This window comes from Monodon monoceros, unplaced genomic scaffold (genome assembly GCF_005190385.1).
Source record: "Monodon monoceros isolate NGI ecotype Baffin Bay Population unplaced genomic scaffold, NGI_Narwhal_1 Super_Scaffold_20, whole genome shotgun sequence".
NCBI classification, from domain to species: domain Eukaryota; kingdom Metazoa; phylum Chordata; class Mammalia; order Artiodactyla; family Monodontidae; genus Monodon; species Monodon monoceros.
Window position 1 is genome coordinate 26596338 of NW_021703777.1, and position 14480 is coordinate 26610817.

The 14480-nt window shown below is 36.9% G+C and overlaps 1 protein-coding gene across 5 annotated transcripts in view; it reads left to right on the forward strand.

Moving 5' to 3' along the window:
* TMEM184C (transmembrane protein 184C) overlaps nucleotides 1-14480 on the forward strand; it is a 31646-nt gene that overhangs the window by 3493 nt on the left and 13673 nt on the right. For all 5 annotated transcript variants that reach the window (XM_029235428.1, XM_029235430.1, XM_029235432.1 and 2 more), the window contains 3 exons: nucleotides 5457-5587; nucleotides 5686-5722; nucleotides 6372-6577. In XM_029235428.1, coding sequence (XP_029091261.1) covers nucleotides 5457-5587; nucleotides 5686-5722; nucleotides 6372-6577 — 374 coding nt within the window. The remainder of the gene's footprint in view (nucleotides 1-5456; nucleotides 5588-5685; nucleotides 5723-6371; nucleotides 6578-14480) is intronic.

Consider the following 14480-nt stretch of genomic DNA (forward strand, 5'->3'; position numbering starts at 1 on the left):
CTTGTTTTCTCCTTCTTTTCAAATATCGGATACTTAATAAATGATTATTTGAGTCCCAGTGATAAATCAGGCTGGTATTTGTGTGGTTAGAGAGAGAAACATGGCACCTACTTTCATGGAACTTGGTGGTGGAGACAAACACAACCAGCAAAAACAAACCAATAAAATAAAATTATGTAAAATGCTTTGAGGAAACTAAAAAAGATCTAAAAAGTGAACAAGCAGGGCAACATTATTACACATCTTCGAAAGACAACTCTACCAGCCTATGGAAAATTAAGTGGAAGTGGAAGAAGTTAGAAAGTTCTTTAAGGTAGTTCAGAGGTAGTGGGTGCCTGGGCTACGATGACTTATGGCCCAAGTCAGAATAGCAGAAACAGAGATGGAAAAGTGAATTTTAAGTATCATTGGAATTGAAGAAACAGGGCTTGACACTGGATTGGATTGGGAAAGAGAGGCAGTGGGAGAAAGGGGGAAATCAAGAACCACTCTGAGTTTTATGTCTTGAACAACAAGGTAAATGGTGATGCCAATTACCAAGATGGAAACTTGATAGATAAGGACAGGTTTGAAAGCATTTGAGTTCTGTTTGGGACACTTAGTTCAGGGTATATGAGAGACATTCCATTCACATGGGCACGTCAAATATGCTGTTGGAAATGCAAGTCTAGAGCTCAAAAATGTTTGAGCTGCAGATATAAATATGAGTTGTCAGAACAGATATGGTGTTGAAAGCCATAAAAATGGATGAGATTATAAAGGGGAAGAAGAAGAAGAAAAAGCAGAGGACTTGGCACCAACATCTATAGGTCACAGGGAAGAATAGGAAGTTTAAAAAGCAGCAGCAGCCAGTGGGGAAGTAGGATGCCAGGAGAGGGGTGTCGTGGAAGCCAGAACAGAAGGACAAAGTAGTGAACAGCCTGCTGCTGAGCCATCCATTGGAGGGTCATTTGTAATCCTCGTCATGGTTTTTATGGAGGTATTAGGTCCAAAACTAAAGGGAGTTGTTTGAAGAATAAATGTGGAGTGAATAAGTGGTATCAGAATATGAAGACAGGGACTTCCCTGGTGGCACAGTGGTTAAGAATCCACCTGCCAATGCAGGGGTCACGGGTTCCAGCCCGGGTCCAGGAAGATCCCACATGCCGCAGAGCAGCTAAGCCCGTGCACCACAGCTACTGAACCCACGTGCCACAACTCCTGAAGCCCACGCACCTAGAGCCCGTGCTCTGCAACAAGAGAAGCGGCCGCAATGAGAAGCCCGCACACTGCAACAAAGAGTAGCCCCCGCTCACCACAACTAGAGAAAGCCTGCGCGCAGCAACGGAGACCCAATGCAGCCAAAAATTAATTAATTAATTAATTAATTTTAAAAATATGAAGACAACTTTTCATTTTGTTTGAGTATTTTTTGACCCAGGAGAATGAGTGGCACAGTAGATAGAGAGGAGTGTGGGTTAAGGGAGGGTCCCCCACCCCCACCCCACCCAACCATTGTGTTTTGTTGTTAAGGTGTTAGAGACACTAACCACAGCATGCCCCTAAGATAAGGTATAATTTTCTTTAATCTTCTTAAAAGTCCTGAAGCATAGGAATTATCCCAGTTTTACAGATGTGAAAACTGAGATGGATAAGTGGCTAAAGTGACACTATGCTAAGTACTTAATATACAATCATTCTCATTATTCACTGGATGAGTTTATGTCTCTAAAATGCATAACACTGTGCCCGGCACATAATAGGTGCTCAGTAAGCCTGAATTATCACTATTGTTTTTAAAATATCATCACTATTGTTGCAGTGGGGCAACAGTTCTGTTCTCGTGGGATAGCATTTTCAGATAGCATTTTCATTGGGATTAGCTTCACAGATGAACACCTAAAGCAAAGTTATAATGCATCTGATCAAGCACTAGAAAAAGTAATTGACATGTTTAGGGACAGTTTCATATGAAAAATACTTGTCTTTTAAACATCAGAATCACAATGCTCACCCTGTGAGAAGTCAGTGGGAACTAAGGTTGTAGAAAACTGGAGGTTCGGCTAGCCCATCCCATGTCCATGGGGTATATACTCATGACTGGAGTGGCCAGGTGACCATCTGCACTACTTAAACCATCTCTCTCATTCTCTTACTTGGTTGAGCATGTATAAGTGAGGTCATGTAAGTTAAATGCACACGTCAGGGACTTCCCTGGTGGTCCAGTGGTTAAGACTTTACCTTCCAATGCAGGGGGTGCAGGTTCGATCCCTAGTCGGGGAGCTAAGATCCCACAGGCCTCGGGGTCAAGAAAACAAAACATAAAACAGAAGCAATATTGTAACAAACTCAATAAAGACTTTAAAAATGGTCCACATCAAAAAAATCTTTAAAAAAATAAAATAAAAAATAAATGCACACATGATGTCACGCTGCTCTGCATTCGTTTCACCCTGCCCTGCTGGTCCTATGTTCCAAGTAGCTACTCTGTGGAAGTGCTCCCTTCTTGCCCTCAGGACAAGTGGGCCCAGAAAGCACTCTCCTGTTTCTCTTTAACTCTCTGCTCTGAAAGCCTTTGGCTGAGTGAGTTAACTCACTCCTGGAGGCTGGTCTTTAATGATCTTTTCCTTTCCTCTCTGCTTTCTTCAAGTTACCTTAGGAAAAAAAATCTACACTACTTATCTCTTCCTTGTTTTGTGAGCCCAAAAAACCCTACTCATGGCTGATAAGTTTAACATTAATTGTATCCTTCTATCAGTGTGTCTCAAATGTGAATAATTTATTTAGAGATAAATGTAAATTAAAATAAATGTAATAATCATATAAATAATTTGTACAGATACCTAGAGTTGACTTGTTACATATAATGTCACCTAAATATGTACACACATAAAATAGGTTCAGTTCTTACGCACACAGCTTTTTAAATAGCTTAAACATCAAAACAGTTATAAGACCAGTGATTCAAATTAGTGGCATTAATGTGGACAGGTGATGTTTTTCTGAAACTGATTCATCACTTGCAATGTAAAACTGGTACTAACACTATGATGCAAGATTTTTAAAATTTGGAATCACTATAGTGAAATGACTCTATTCTCCAGTCACTTTTTTTGTTTTGTTTTTTTTTAACGTCTTTATTGGAGTATAATTGCTTTACAATGGTGTGTTAGTTTCTGCTTTATAACAAAGTGAATCAGTTATACATATACATATATCCCCATATCTCTTCCCTCCCTCCCACCCTCCCTATCCCACCCCTCTAGGTGGTCACAAAGCACCGAGCTGATCTCCCTGTGCTATGCGGCTGCTTCCCACTAGCTATCTATTTTACGTTTGGTAGTGTATATACGTCCATGCCACTCTCTCACTTTGTCCCAGCTTACCCTTCCCCCTCCCCGTGTCCTCAAGTCCATTCTCTAGTAGGTTTGCATCTTTATTCCTGTCTTGCCCCTAGGTTCTTCATGACCATTTTTATTTATTTATTTATTTTTTTAGGTTCCATATATATGTGTTAGCATACAGTATTTGTTTTTCTCTTGCTGACTTACTTCACTCTGTATGACAGACTCTAGGTCCAACCACCTCATTACAAATAACTCAATTTTGTTTCTTTTTATAACTGAGAAATATTCCATTGTATATATGTGCCACATCTTCTTTATCCAGTCACTTGTTTTATGATCATTTGAAAGAGAACTTTCTTCCTTATAGCACATGGAGGACACTTGACCATCATTAGTCACGAGCACATAATTTTTCTCTCAACTCTACCACCAAGTTCTACCTTTTGGCACTAAGGCAATCATAAAAACAAATGTGGGCATTAAAAGTACTTGGCACTACTGTTCTTAATGATCACCTTATAATGAAGATCTAGAATATATTATTATTAAGTCATCATTAAAATGAGTACTGAATTTTAAATGAAACTGAGCCAAGGAAAAGTCTCTGGAAAATTATTGTTCAGATGTTCTTTTCAGAATCTTCACCTCTGTATTTGCTTTTGACTTGCTGCTTTGATTAATCTCCAGCATTCAGCAAGACTTTTATCTGCTTTTCAAGTTTTCCATACAGTTGAATATAGAAATTCATTGTTGTAAAAATACGTTTGTTCTCTATACTTTTGTTTTCTACTTCTTTAATCTTTGACCCTTTATGAAAAAAAATCTTCTTTAAAACAGCAAAAACTACAAGTTGTGGACTTACGTTCCTTTTCCATTAACTGTTCAAACTCCTCGAGTACTAAAAATAAATGCCCACCTTTTTTGCTTTAAAAAGTTAGCATTTGCATTTTTTTTTAATTAAAAGGATTCACATTCTTCAAGGCAGGAGTACAAGTTAGCATAAAATTCATTCCTGAGGGCCCCTCAGATAGAACAGAGTTTCAGCTAAATTTGTTTTTACCAGAAAGCGAGTGGATTACTTCAACTCTATGTTAGGATGAGGTAATTCAAAGTATATTTTTAGAAATTGAGATTTTAGAGGTTAAAATGTTGATCAGATATTGACCTAAGAAAGAAATTAGGGACTTCCCTGGTGACGCAGTGGTTAAGAATCCGCCTGCCAATGCAGGGGACACAGGTTCGAGCCCTGGTCCGGGAAGATCCCATATGCTGCAGAGCAACTAAGCCCGTGTGCCAGAGCCTGCGCTCTAGAGCCGTGAGCCACAACTACCGAGCCAGCGCACCACGTCTGAGGCCCACGTGCCTGGAGCCCGTGCTCCACAACAAGAGAAGCCACTGCAATGAGAAGCCCGCGCACCACAACGAAGAGTAGCCCTCACTCTCCGCAACTAGAGAAAGCCTGCACGCAGCAACGAAGACCCAACTCAGCCAAAAAAAAAGAAATTAGATCTTTTGAAAATGTAATGTCCTGAGATAATGTTGTATATAAGAGGGGCAGCCTATATTAGCACGGGTCCCTTGGACAGGAGTTGTGGCAGTGCTTAGCAAATTGGAGGGTCAAAAGACATGATGCATGTAAAGAATTCAGCAAAGTTATCAGGCAAATAGCAATCAGTAAGTGTTTTACTAACATGTTGTGTAACAGTAAAATTTGCAGAAAATGTTGATTTGCAGATTTTTATGCAGACATAAAAGCAGAGGAATAAACCAGAAGAAGATTTTTAGATTTGACTTGCAGAAAATTTTAAAACTTTTGTACATCCTTGACACAATAATCAAATATAAAAGGCAGATAACAAGTTAGGGGGAAATGACATGATGTTATTAATATTCTTAATGTATACAGCGCTGTTACAAAAGGCCACGTGAGGAAAAATCCACCCCCTCCTTCCACAAAAGCATAAATGGGCTGTTTATTGAAGAAGTAATAAAAATAGCCACTAGTCATTTGGAAAATATTGAGCCTCGATAATAATCAAATAAATAAAAAGTTTTAAATACGGATATTTTATTTAGCTCTTTAGTTTTAATCTCAGAGAACTTATGCTAACATATTCTTTGCTGATTAAGGTTGGAATACACACCAAGGCTTGGTTTATTGCTGGAATCTTTTTGATGTTGACTATACCTATCTCGCTTTGGGTGATACTGCAGCATTTAGTGCATTATACACAACCTGAACTACAGAAACCAATAATAAGGTAAATCTTTGTATGTTTTGATTCTACTAGTGTTGTGTTGGCTTATCTCATAAATATGATGTAAACTGTTTTAAATTTATGTTTTGCTTTCCAAATAGGATTCTTTGGATGGTACCCATATACAGTTTAGATAGTGTAAGTATGCTTCATTTTATCTCATTAACTAAGAACTTGTTTGATGATGCTAACTGTAATTAAGGTAATAAAAGGAATATTATTTGGCAATAAGGAGTTAGGTTAATAAGTGAAAAGGTTCACTTGTTTTTAATATTAATAGAGAAGATAAAGTATAATCATAGAAAAGGCAGATGTTTTAAAATTTAAGATTAGTAGCTCTTAGTCCTTTAAAGAATGTAATACTTAAATTACATTATCATCCTTTTTATTTATTATAATATTTATTTGGACCAAAACAGAACTCTTCCCCAGTGGATTCTAATACATGCAGTTATTACAGATAACTGCTTTAATTTGATTAAATATAAAGAAAATATCTTTAACATCCTTTTCTGTGATTGTGTCAAGAAGTTTCAGATTATATTTAGGAACTCAAGTACATAATTTAACTTCTCTCTTCATATTCATTATTTACCCCCAACACAAATGTTTTTGTTTACCAATATCCAAGATGTTTATTGCTTTTAAAAATTCATTTCACAGATTGGTAGCCCTCGTAATGATAAAATTTAGAAAGTTTGATCTAATTATGTGAGTACCATGAATTGGAGTGGTAATTCATTTTATCGTAGTTGCAACTGTTTTTAACATCTGTGCTTCTTCATAGTGGATAGCATTGAAATATCCCAGCATTGCAATATATGTGGATACCTGCAGAGAATGTTATGAAGCTTATGTCATTTACAACTTTATGGGATTCCTTACCAATTACCTAACTAACCGGTATCCAAATCTGGTATTAATCCTTGAAGCCAAAGATCAGCAGAAACATTTCCCTCCTTTGTGTTGCTGTCCACCATGGACTATGGGAGAGTAAGTATGTTTGGTTTTAATTCTTTTATGTTGGGTTTTATTTAAGCGGGTTTAACTATCATTTCTCTGCAAAGTAGTGTGTTAAGGACTATATGCAGGACGAAAAGTATAAGACAGAGTCTGTACCCTCATGTAGTTCATAGTCAAGTGTGAAGACTAAGAAAACACATTTTTATAACCCACACATATAAGATAGTTTCTTTTACATTATTCACCCTAAATAGAAAATTTAAATGTTGTGGGGACAAAACCTTAGAAATCATTTAATCAACATCCTCTTACAGTTGGGAACCAGGGTCTGCAGAGATTAACTTTTTCAAGTCACACAGTGAATTAATGGCAAAATCAGGTCTAAAACTCAAGGAGAAGGTAGTCTAGGTGGGGAAACAGCATTTGATATGAAATTAGAGCAACAAATAGCAATGTTTATTCTAGTAATATGTAAGTTGGCCTTATTGTACATTCATGTAGGACAGTAAAGGAAAATAAAGCCTAAAAGGTTAAGTTGAAACTAAGATTGCATTTACTCTATGAATTTATTTTTCGGCAGGAAACATTTGAAGCCAGAATTTTAGAAAGATTAATTTTACAATACTATACAGGATGCGTTAGGGGGAGAAGAGTCCAGAAGGGGAAATAAATTAGGAGGTTATTATAGTAGTTCATTTGTGAGATAAGCTGAAGAGGAGTGTGAAATTGGAATAGAAAGGGAGACAATAAGAGAATGCAACTGGAGAATCAACAGGACTTGATCACTGATAGAAGGGGATGTAGGTGGAAGTTGCAAGCCAGTGTAACTGGAATGACTTGGAGGAATCAGTGTAGATATATGGCCTAGGGTTAGCTCCATTGCCTTCCATGCAGTACAGAACCATTTCTACAACATCAGCACTAAATGGAGCACCTAGTATGTGCTAGTAGATAGATATAATACATATAACAGATGTGGAACTTAATGGAACTTACAGCTTGGTTAGGAATTAAATGAAGACACAAATATATAGTTACTTATTTCAGGAAATGCTATGAAGGAAAAAGAACAGGAGTCTATGAAAGAGGGTAGTAAGGAAAAAGTAATGTAGGTTGAGGATCAGGGGAGAGATATTGTGCTCAACTCCAAATAAAACAAGAACAAATAAGGATTTATAGCCAAAGAGATTGGGGTGGTCACTGGATGGAAAATTACTAAGGAGAGGAGACATCAAGGGTAGGGGGTTTCTCTCTAAACTGGCCTGATAAGAATCTTACTAAAGGCAGGCCAAGTAAACATCAAGGGTGAGGGAAGAGGAGCTTGATCGCATTTCCAGGGTGATCAGAAACTGGGGGTGGGGTGGGGGTGGGGTGTGCTGGTGATGGGTGTCTTAGCAGGATTTTTTGCTCAGACTGACTTCACAGGCCAAGGACAGGGCCTAAGGATGATGCCTAGTTGAAAAGAAGGCTCAGAGGAGTCCTGTCTAAAGTTTGATCAGGGAGAGAGATTGTCAAGTGAGAAGCCATTATAGGATGTTAAGCAGAGGTCTGGTTTCCAAGATTACTTGTACTCTTCGTAGACTGAACTGGATGTGGGCATAGATGCAAGAGATTGCAGTGGTCCAGTTAATATGATGATGGTGGTGGTGGCGGCGGCAGCGGCAGCGGCAGCTTGGCTTCAAGCAGGACTCTTATTAATACAGAACCTGAGATGAGGCTCTAGCTGCCTCTTCAGGCTGGCTCATCACAGCAGGTGGTCAACCCCAGAGCTTTTTCAAATGATGCTATAGGTCAGAATTTCCCTTTTCTGTGCTTGTGCAATTGATTTATTCCTAACTACACAAGCAATTACATTTATTCTTGTTAAGACTCTGTGTTGGTTTCATTTTTTTCCCTGAGACGCTTAGGTTCTGACAGCTGCTACCTGAATAATATCAGCCGTGCATCCATAACTGTAACCCAGGTTTTCTTTCCTTTGAAGACATTAAGTATTTACCAAATCCATGCCGTTTGGGGGTATGGTTTTAGTAATATAAAACTTCTCATTCTCTCGTATATAAGTACATTTTAGGTTACCAGTCTCCTTCTATTAGATAACTGGTGTTATATATATGATCATTACTCAGAATTTTGCGGTTGAGGATAATTCAGTATAATGCTTTGGTTTTAAGATGCAAATGCCACGGCAAGTTTTCTAGTCCTTAGATGTTAAAATTAAGTCTGCTTTTTGTACTCTGATTTCTGTGACATAAGCAGTGAGCACAATGAGTTTTCTTTTAATGAATTTTAGATTTTATGTATGTTAGTTTGTGAGAGGAGGGGAACATTTTACCCAGTGATTTAATACTGTTATGGAACAAATGTTTTCATGAAACAGTACTAACTCTTACTATGTATTCCCTTCCTCCCTCTTGTTTCTAAAATTTGGGTCACAGCCTACTGAATTACATTTGACACAATTTGAAAAAAATTTGCCCTAGGGTATGTACCTTGGAGTGGGTATGCTAGTTCTTTAGGTTTTGTGCAACTTTGTGATAAATTGATTGCTGAAGTGGCAGTACCAAATTACTCTCCCATTAACAGTAGAAAAGATTTCTAATTGAAGCACAGCCTCACCTATATTTAGAATTACCAGGGCTTCTTTATGTTTGCCTGTTAAGAGGGTGTAAAGGATTTCCCTGATTAGTAGTGAGGTTGAGCAACTTTTCATATGTTTGTTAGCCATTTGTGTTTCCTTTCTGAGGAATGATTGTTTTTGTTTCCCATTTTTTAATGGGTTGTCTGTACAGGATCTTGATATGTTTAGATACTAATTATTTAATGCATGTTAAAAATATCTTTTTCTAGTTTTTGGCCTGCTTTGGCACTTTCACTATATCTTTTGATAAATGAAAGTTGTGAATTTTTATATTGTTGAATTTATCAATCTTATTTTATAGTAAGTACTTTGCGTCTTGTTCAAAAAATTCTTCCTGACCCCAGGATTATAAAAACATTCTCCTATGCTTTTCTTCTAAACATTTCATATTTTTTCCATTAAAGCTTATAACAGGGACTTACTTCCCTGATGGTCCAGTGGCTAAGACTCCGTGCTTCCACCGCAGGGGGTGTGGGTTCGATCCCTGGTTGGGGAACTAAGATCCCGCGTGCCATGCAACACGGCCAAAAAAAAAAAAAAAGACTTATAAACACATAGTGATTTTTTTTTTTTCATATGTTGCATGAGGTAGGAATGCATTTTCATTTTATTCCATTGGCTTCCTGACCTAGCACCATTCTGTCTCCTACCTCACTGGTCTATGTAGCCATCTCTGCTGTATATAAAGGTTCCATGTATATGGGTCTATTTGTGATCTTCGTTTTTTCTGTTTTATTGGTTAACTTTTCTATCCTCAGACCACTACTACTACTATAGTTTAGTAGTACTATACTATAGTTTATTAATAAGCCTTAAAATAGAAGGGCAGGTGCCCCACCCCTATTATCTTGGCTATTCTTGGGTCGATGCTCTTACATATAAATTTTAGAATCAGCTCATCAGGTTGTTTGAAAAGCCCTATTGGAGTTTTTGTTTGTTTGTTTTTTTGCAGTATGCGGGCCTCTCACTGTTGTGGCCTCTCTCGTTGCGGAGCACAGGCTCCGGACGCGCAGGCTCAGCGGCCATGGCTCATGGGCCCAGCTGCTCCGCGGCATGTGGGATCCTCCCGGACTGGGGCACGAACCCGTGTCCCCTGCATCGGCAGGCAGACTCTCAACCACTGGGCCACCAGGGAAGCCCCTGGAGTTTTTTGATTGGAAGTGAATTCAATCTTCAGTTTATTGACATTTTAATGGTTTTGAGTCTTCTTATCTATGAATATTGTCTACTCTCAACTTATTTAGCTCTGCATTTATCTTTTAATTAAGTATAGTTTTTTCATAAAAGTCTTGTAAATCTTTTGTTGACCTTATTAACATCTTATATTTTATTGCTATTATAAATGACATCTTTTTAAAAGATTAGTTTAATTGCTGCCAGTGTGTAGAAAGGCAGTTGATTTTTGCATATTGAGCCTATATCCAAAAGTCTTGTTAAGTCTTCTTATTCTGTAGATGTTAATAAGTTCTCTGTAGCCAGTCATCTTCAAAAGAAGGATTTGTTTGCTTTCTAGTCTTTATACCACACATTTCTCTTTCTTCTCACTGTGCTGATGAGTGCCTCTAGACTTTCTTGTATCATTCCTGGTTTTAAAGGGAATTCTTACAAAATTTCACATTTGGATTTAATGTTTCTAAAGGTGTTTTGTAGGCATCCTTTATTAGGTTAAAAAGCTCCTTTTTACCCCTAGTTTGTTAAGAGTTCTTAATCATGAATAAGTATTGAATTTCATCAAATGCTTTTTCTATACCTATTGAGACAATCATAATTTTTTGCTTTTAACCTGTTAATATAGTGAATTAGGTTAATGGCTTTTCTAAAGTTAAAATCCCCTTGCTTTTAGAAGATAAATTTTAAGTGGTTATGATGTATCATCAGCTTTTCTACATCATAAGCTTTATAGAATTTTTACACCTTTGTTCATGAGAAAGATTGGGTTATGATTTTCCTTTCTTATACTGGCCCTGTCTGGTTTTCACATCCAAGTTTTTCTGCCTGAATAGGAGTTATTGCCTTTTATTTATATATCATAGAAAGAGATTATATACTATACCTTGAAAGATTAGTTCTGGACTGTTCTTTGTGGGAGGACAATTACAGAACTGTTTAGGCTTCCCGTTGTTTCTGGAATAATTTTTTTTTAACTATAGCATTTAGGAATTAGGCAGAATAGACAAAGTTTAAAAATGTATAGGTAGGGGATTTCCCTGGTGGCACAGTGGTTAAGAATCCGCCTGCCAATTCAGGGGACATGGGTTTGATCCCTAGTCCAGGAAGATCCCACATGCCACAGAGCAGCTAAGCTCGTGCACCACAACTACTGAGCCTGCGCTCTAGAGCCTATGCGCCACAACTACTGAAGCCCATGCACTCTAAGGCCTGCATGCTGTAACTACTGAGATTGTATGCTGCAACTACTGAAGCCTGTGTGCCTAGAGCCCATGCTCCGCAACAAGAGAAGCCACCACAATGAGAAACCCACCTACTACAATGAAGAGTAGCCCCTGCTCAGTGCAACTAGAGAAAGCCCGTGCACAGCAACAAAGACCCAACACAGCCAAAAAAATGTATAGGTAGGGACTTCCCTGGTGGTCCATTGGTTATGACTCCATGCTTCCACTGTGGAATGCAGGTTCGATCCCTGGTCGGGGAACTAAGATCCCACGTGCCACATGGCACGGCCAAAAAAATAAAAATAAAAATAAAATAAAATGTATAAGCATATATTAGTTTATATCTTAATCTCTCTTGAATCTGTCATTATGACTTCTTTTCCCTTTCTAATGTTACTAGTATCTCTATTTTTTCCTTGAACAATCTTGCTGGAAGTTTGCCTATTTTTAACTAGTCTTTTTAAGAACTGATTCTTGGTTTTGTTGATTCTCTGTATGTTCGTTTTCTATTTCATTCATTTATACTCTATTTTTACTTCATTTCTCCCATTTCCTTTGGTTTACTCTGTTCTTATTCTAACATGAGTCTTAGCTCATTAATTTCTAGCCTTTCTTCTTTTTTAATACTGCGTTTAAAACTATACAATTCCGTTCATGTTCTGCATTCACTGAATCCCTGTTTTTGTTGGGGTATAATTGACATGCAACGTTATATTAGTTTTAGTTGTCCAACATAACTATTCAATATTTGTATATACAATAAATGAAATGACAACCACAATAAGTCTGTTTAACATCTATCGCCCCATGAATCCGTTTTCATATTAAACATTTTCATCATCATCCAGTTTAAGGTTTTTAAATTTCTGTTTGGATTTTTTCTTTACCCAAGTTATTTTGAAGTATTTTAAAATTTCCAAATATGAGGATTTTTTTTTTTCATTTTATTTATTTGCATTGTAGTCAGAGAATGTATGAGACAGTCTCTGAACTTGGTTGAGATTTGTTTCATGCCCTCTGGTACATGATCAGTTTTTATAATGGTTCTCTGTGTGCTTGAAGAGAATGTGTTTGCTGTATTAGTGAGTGGTTGTGTAGTGTTTATCTCCATGAGGTCAATCTTATTTTATTATGTTACGCAGTTTGTCTACATTTCTGTTGATTTTGGCTACTTGTTCTATCAGTTACTGAAAGAGATGTTGAAATTCTGCCACTGATAATTTGTCAATTTCTTTGTGTACTTCTGTCAGTTTTTGATTTATATTTAGATACTGTTTCTATTCCAAAAAATCTTTTTTGTCTTAAAGTTACTTTGTCTGATGTTAACAGGTATCCTATCTTTCCTTTGTTTAGTATTTGCTTACCTTTCACTATCTTTCACTTTCATCTTTTCTGTGTCCTTATGAGGTGTATAACTTTTTTTTTTAAGTTTAGTGTTGTTTTTAATTCTAATCTGATGATACATCACTTATACAAGGTATGCTATTTATATTTTTGTGATTATTGATATATTCATTTATAATTTTTGTGACTTTTTGTTCAGTCTCACTTTTTCTAGTTTCCTTTTTTCATTGATTACACTTTTAAAATAAACTTTTATTTTGGAATAATTTTAAATTTACAGAAAAGTTGCAAAGACAAGACAGAGATTTCCTATTACCCTTCATCCAGCTTCCCCTAATATTAACATCTTTTGTAATCCTGGTACATTTGTCAAAAGTAAGAAATAACATTGGTACAATACTATTAACTGCACACTATTCAGATTTCCTCAGTTTTTCCACTAATGTCCTTTTTCTGTTCCAGGATCCAATCCAGGAATCCAGATTGCATTTAGTCCCTTTTTAAAAATATAAACTTTCATTTAATACTTTGAAAAAGGTATAAGAAGTTTGAGAAGGTCCTTCTAATTATTTAATAAATATTTTAATAAATAATTTTAAAGTTTTCGATCACTTCTGGGATACAAACAAATTTAATAAATGTAATGGACAAATCTATTTTATACCACCCACGTTGAACAAAAGTTAATACATTACAGGTCCGTGATTCCATATTTGCAATTGTTAAAAAATGTATATATATGTATATAAAGCCTTGAAAACCAAAAGTTTTTTCATAGCTTATCTAGGGATAAAACTTTATTTATAATCTTTGACTATTTGTAGTTTTAATGTGACTATCTTACTGTTTATGGAGTACACTGCAGCTGTATCAATGTTGGGTTACTGGTGCTACTCCAAATCTCACTGATAGTTGATTACATTATTTTGTTGCTGTTTTTCTTATTCCATTTTTTTCCCCTCACTACTAGTTTGGAAGTTATAGTTTCTATTTCTAGTCTTATTGTGACTATATAAAGCCCTATTTTAATCTTAAAAATTAGATATCAATTTTTGGATAGAATTTTTTTGGGGGGGGGAGTTCTTTTATAGATTTAACTGTAGTGCATCAATTTATTTGTTCCTTACTCCTCTTGCATCTCAGATCTTCTGACTGGGATCATTTCCTTCTTTCTAAAGTATGGCCCTTGAAAGTTCATTTAGTGTCAGTGTATCAGTGGCAAATTTTCTCAGATATACTTAACCAAAAATATCTTTATTTTGCCCTCATTCTTGAAAGATAGTTTTGCTGGATATACTCCTTTGTTGACAGGAATTTTCACCAAACATTTTGAAGATTTATTTTATTTATTTATTTATTTTTGCGGTACGCAGGCCTCTCACGGTTGTGGCCTCCCCCCGTTGCAGAGCACAGGCTCTGGATGCGCAGGCTCAGCGGCCATGGCTCACGGGCCCAGCCGCTCCGCGGCATGTGGGATCTTCCCGGAGCGGAGCACGAACCCATGTCCCCTGCATCGGCAGGTGGACTCTCAACCACTGTGCCACCAGGGAAGCCCTTG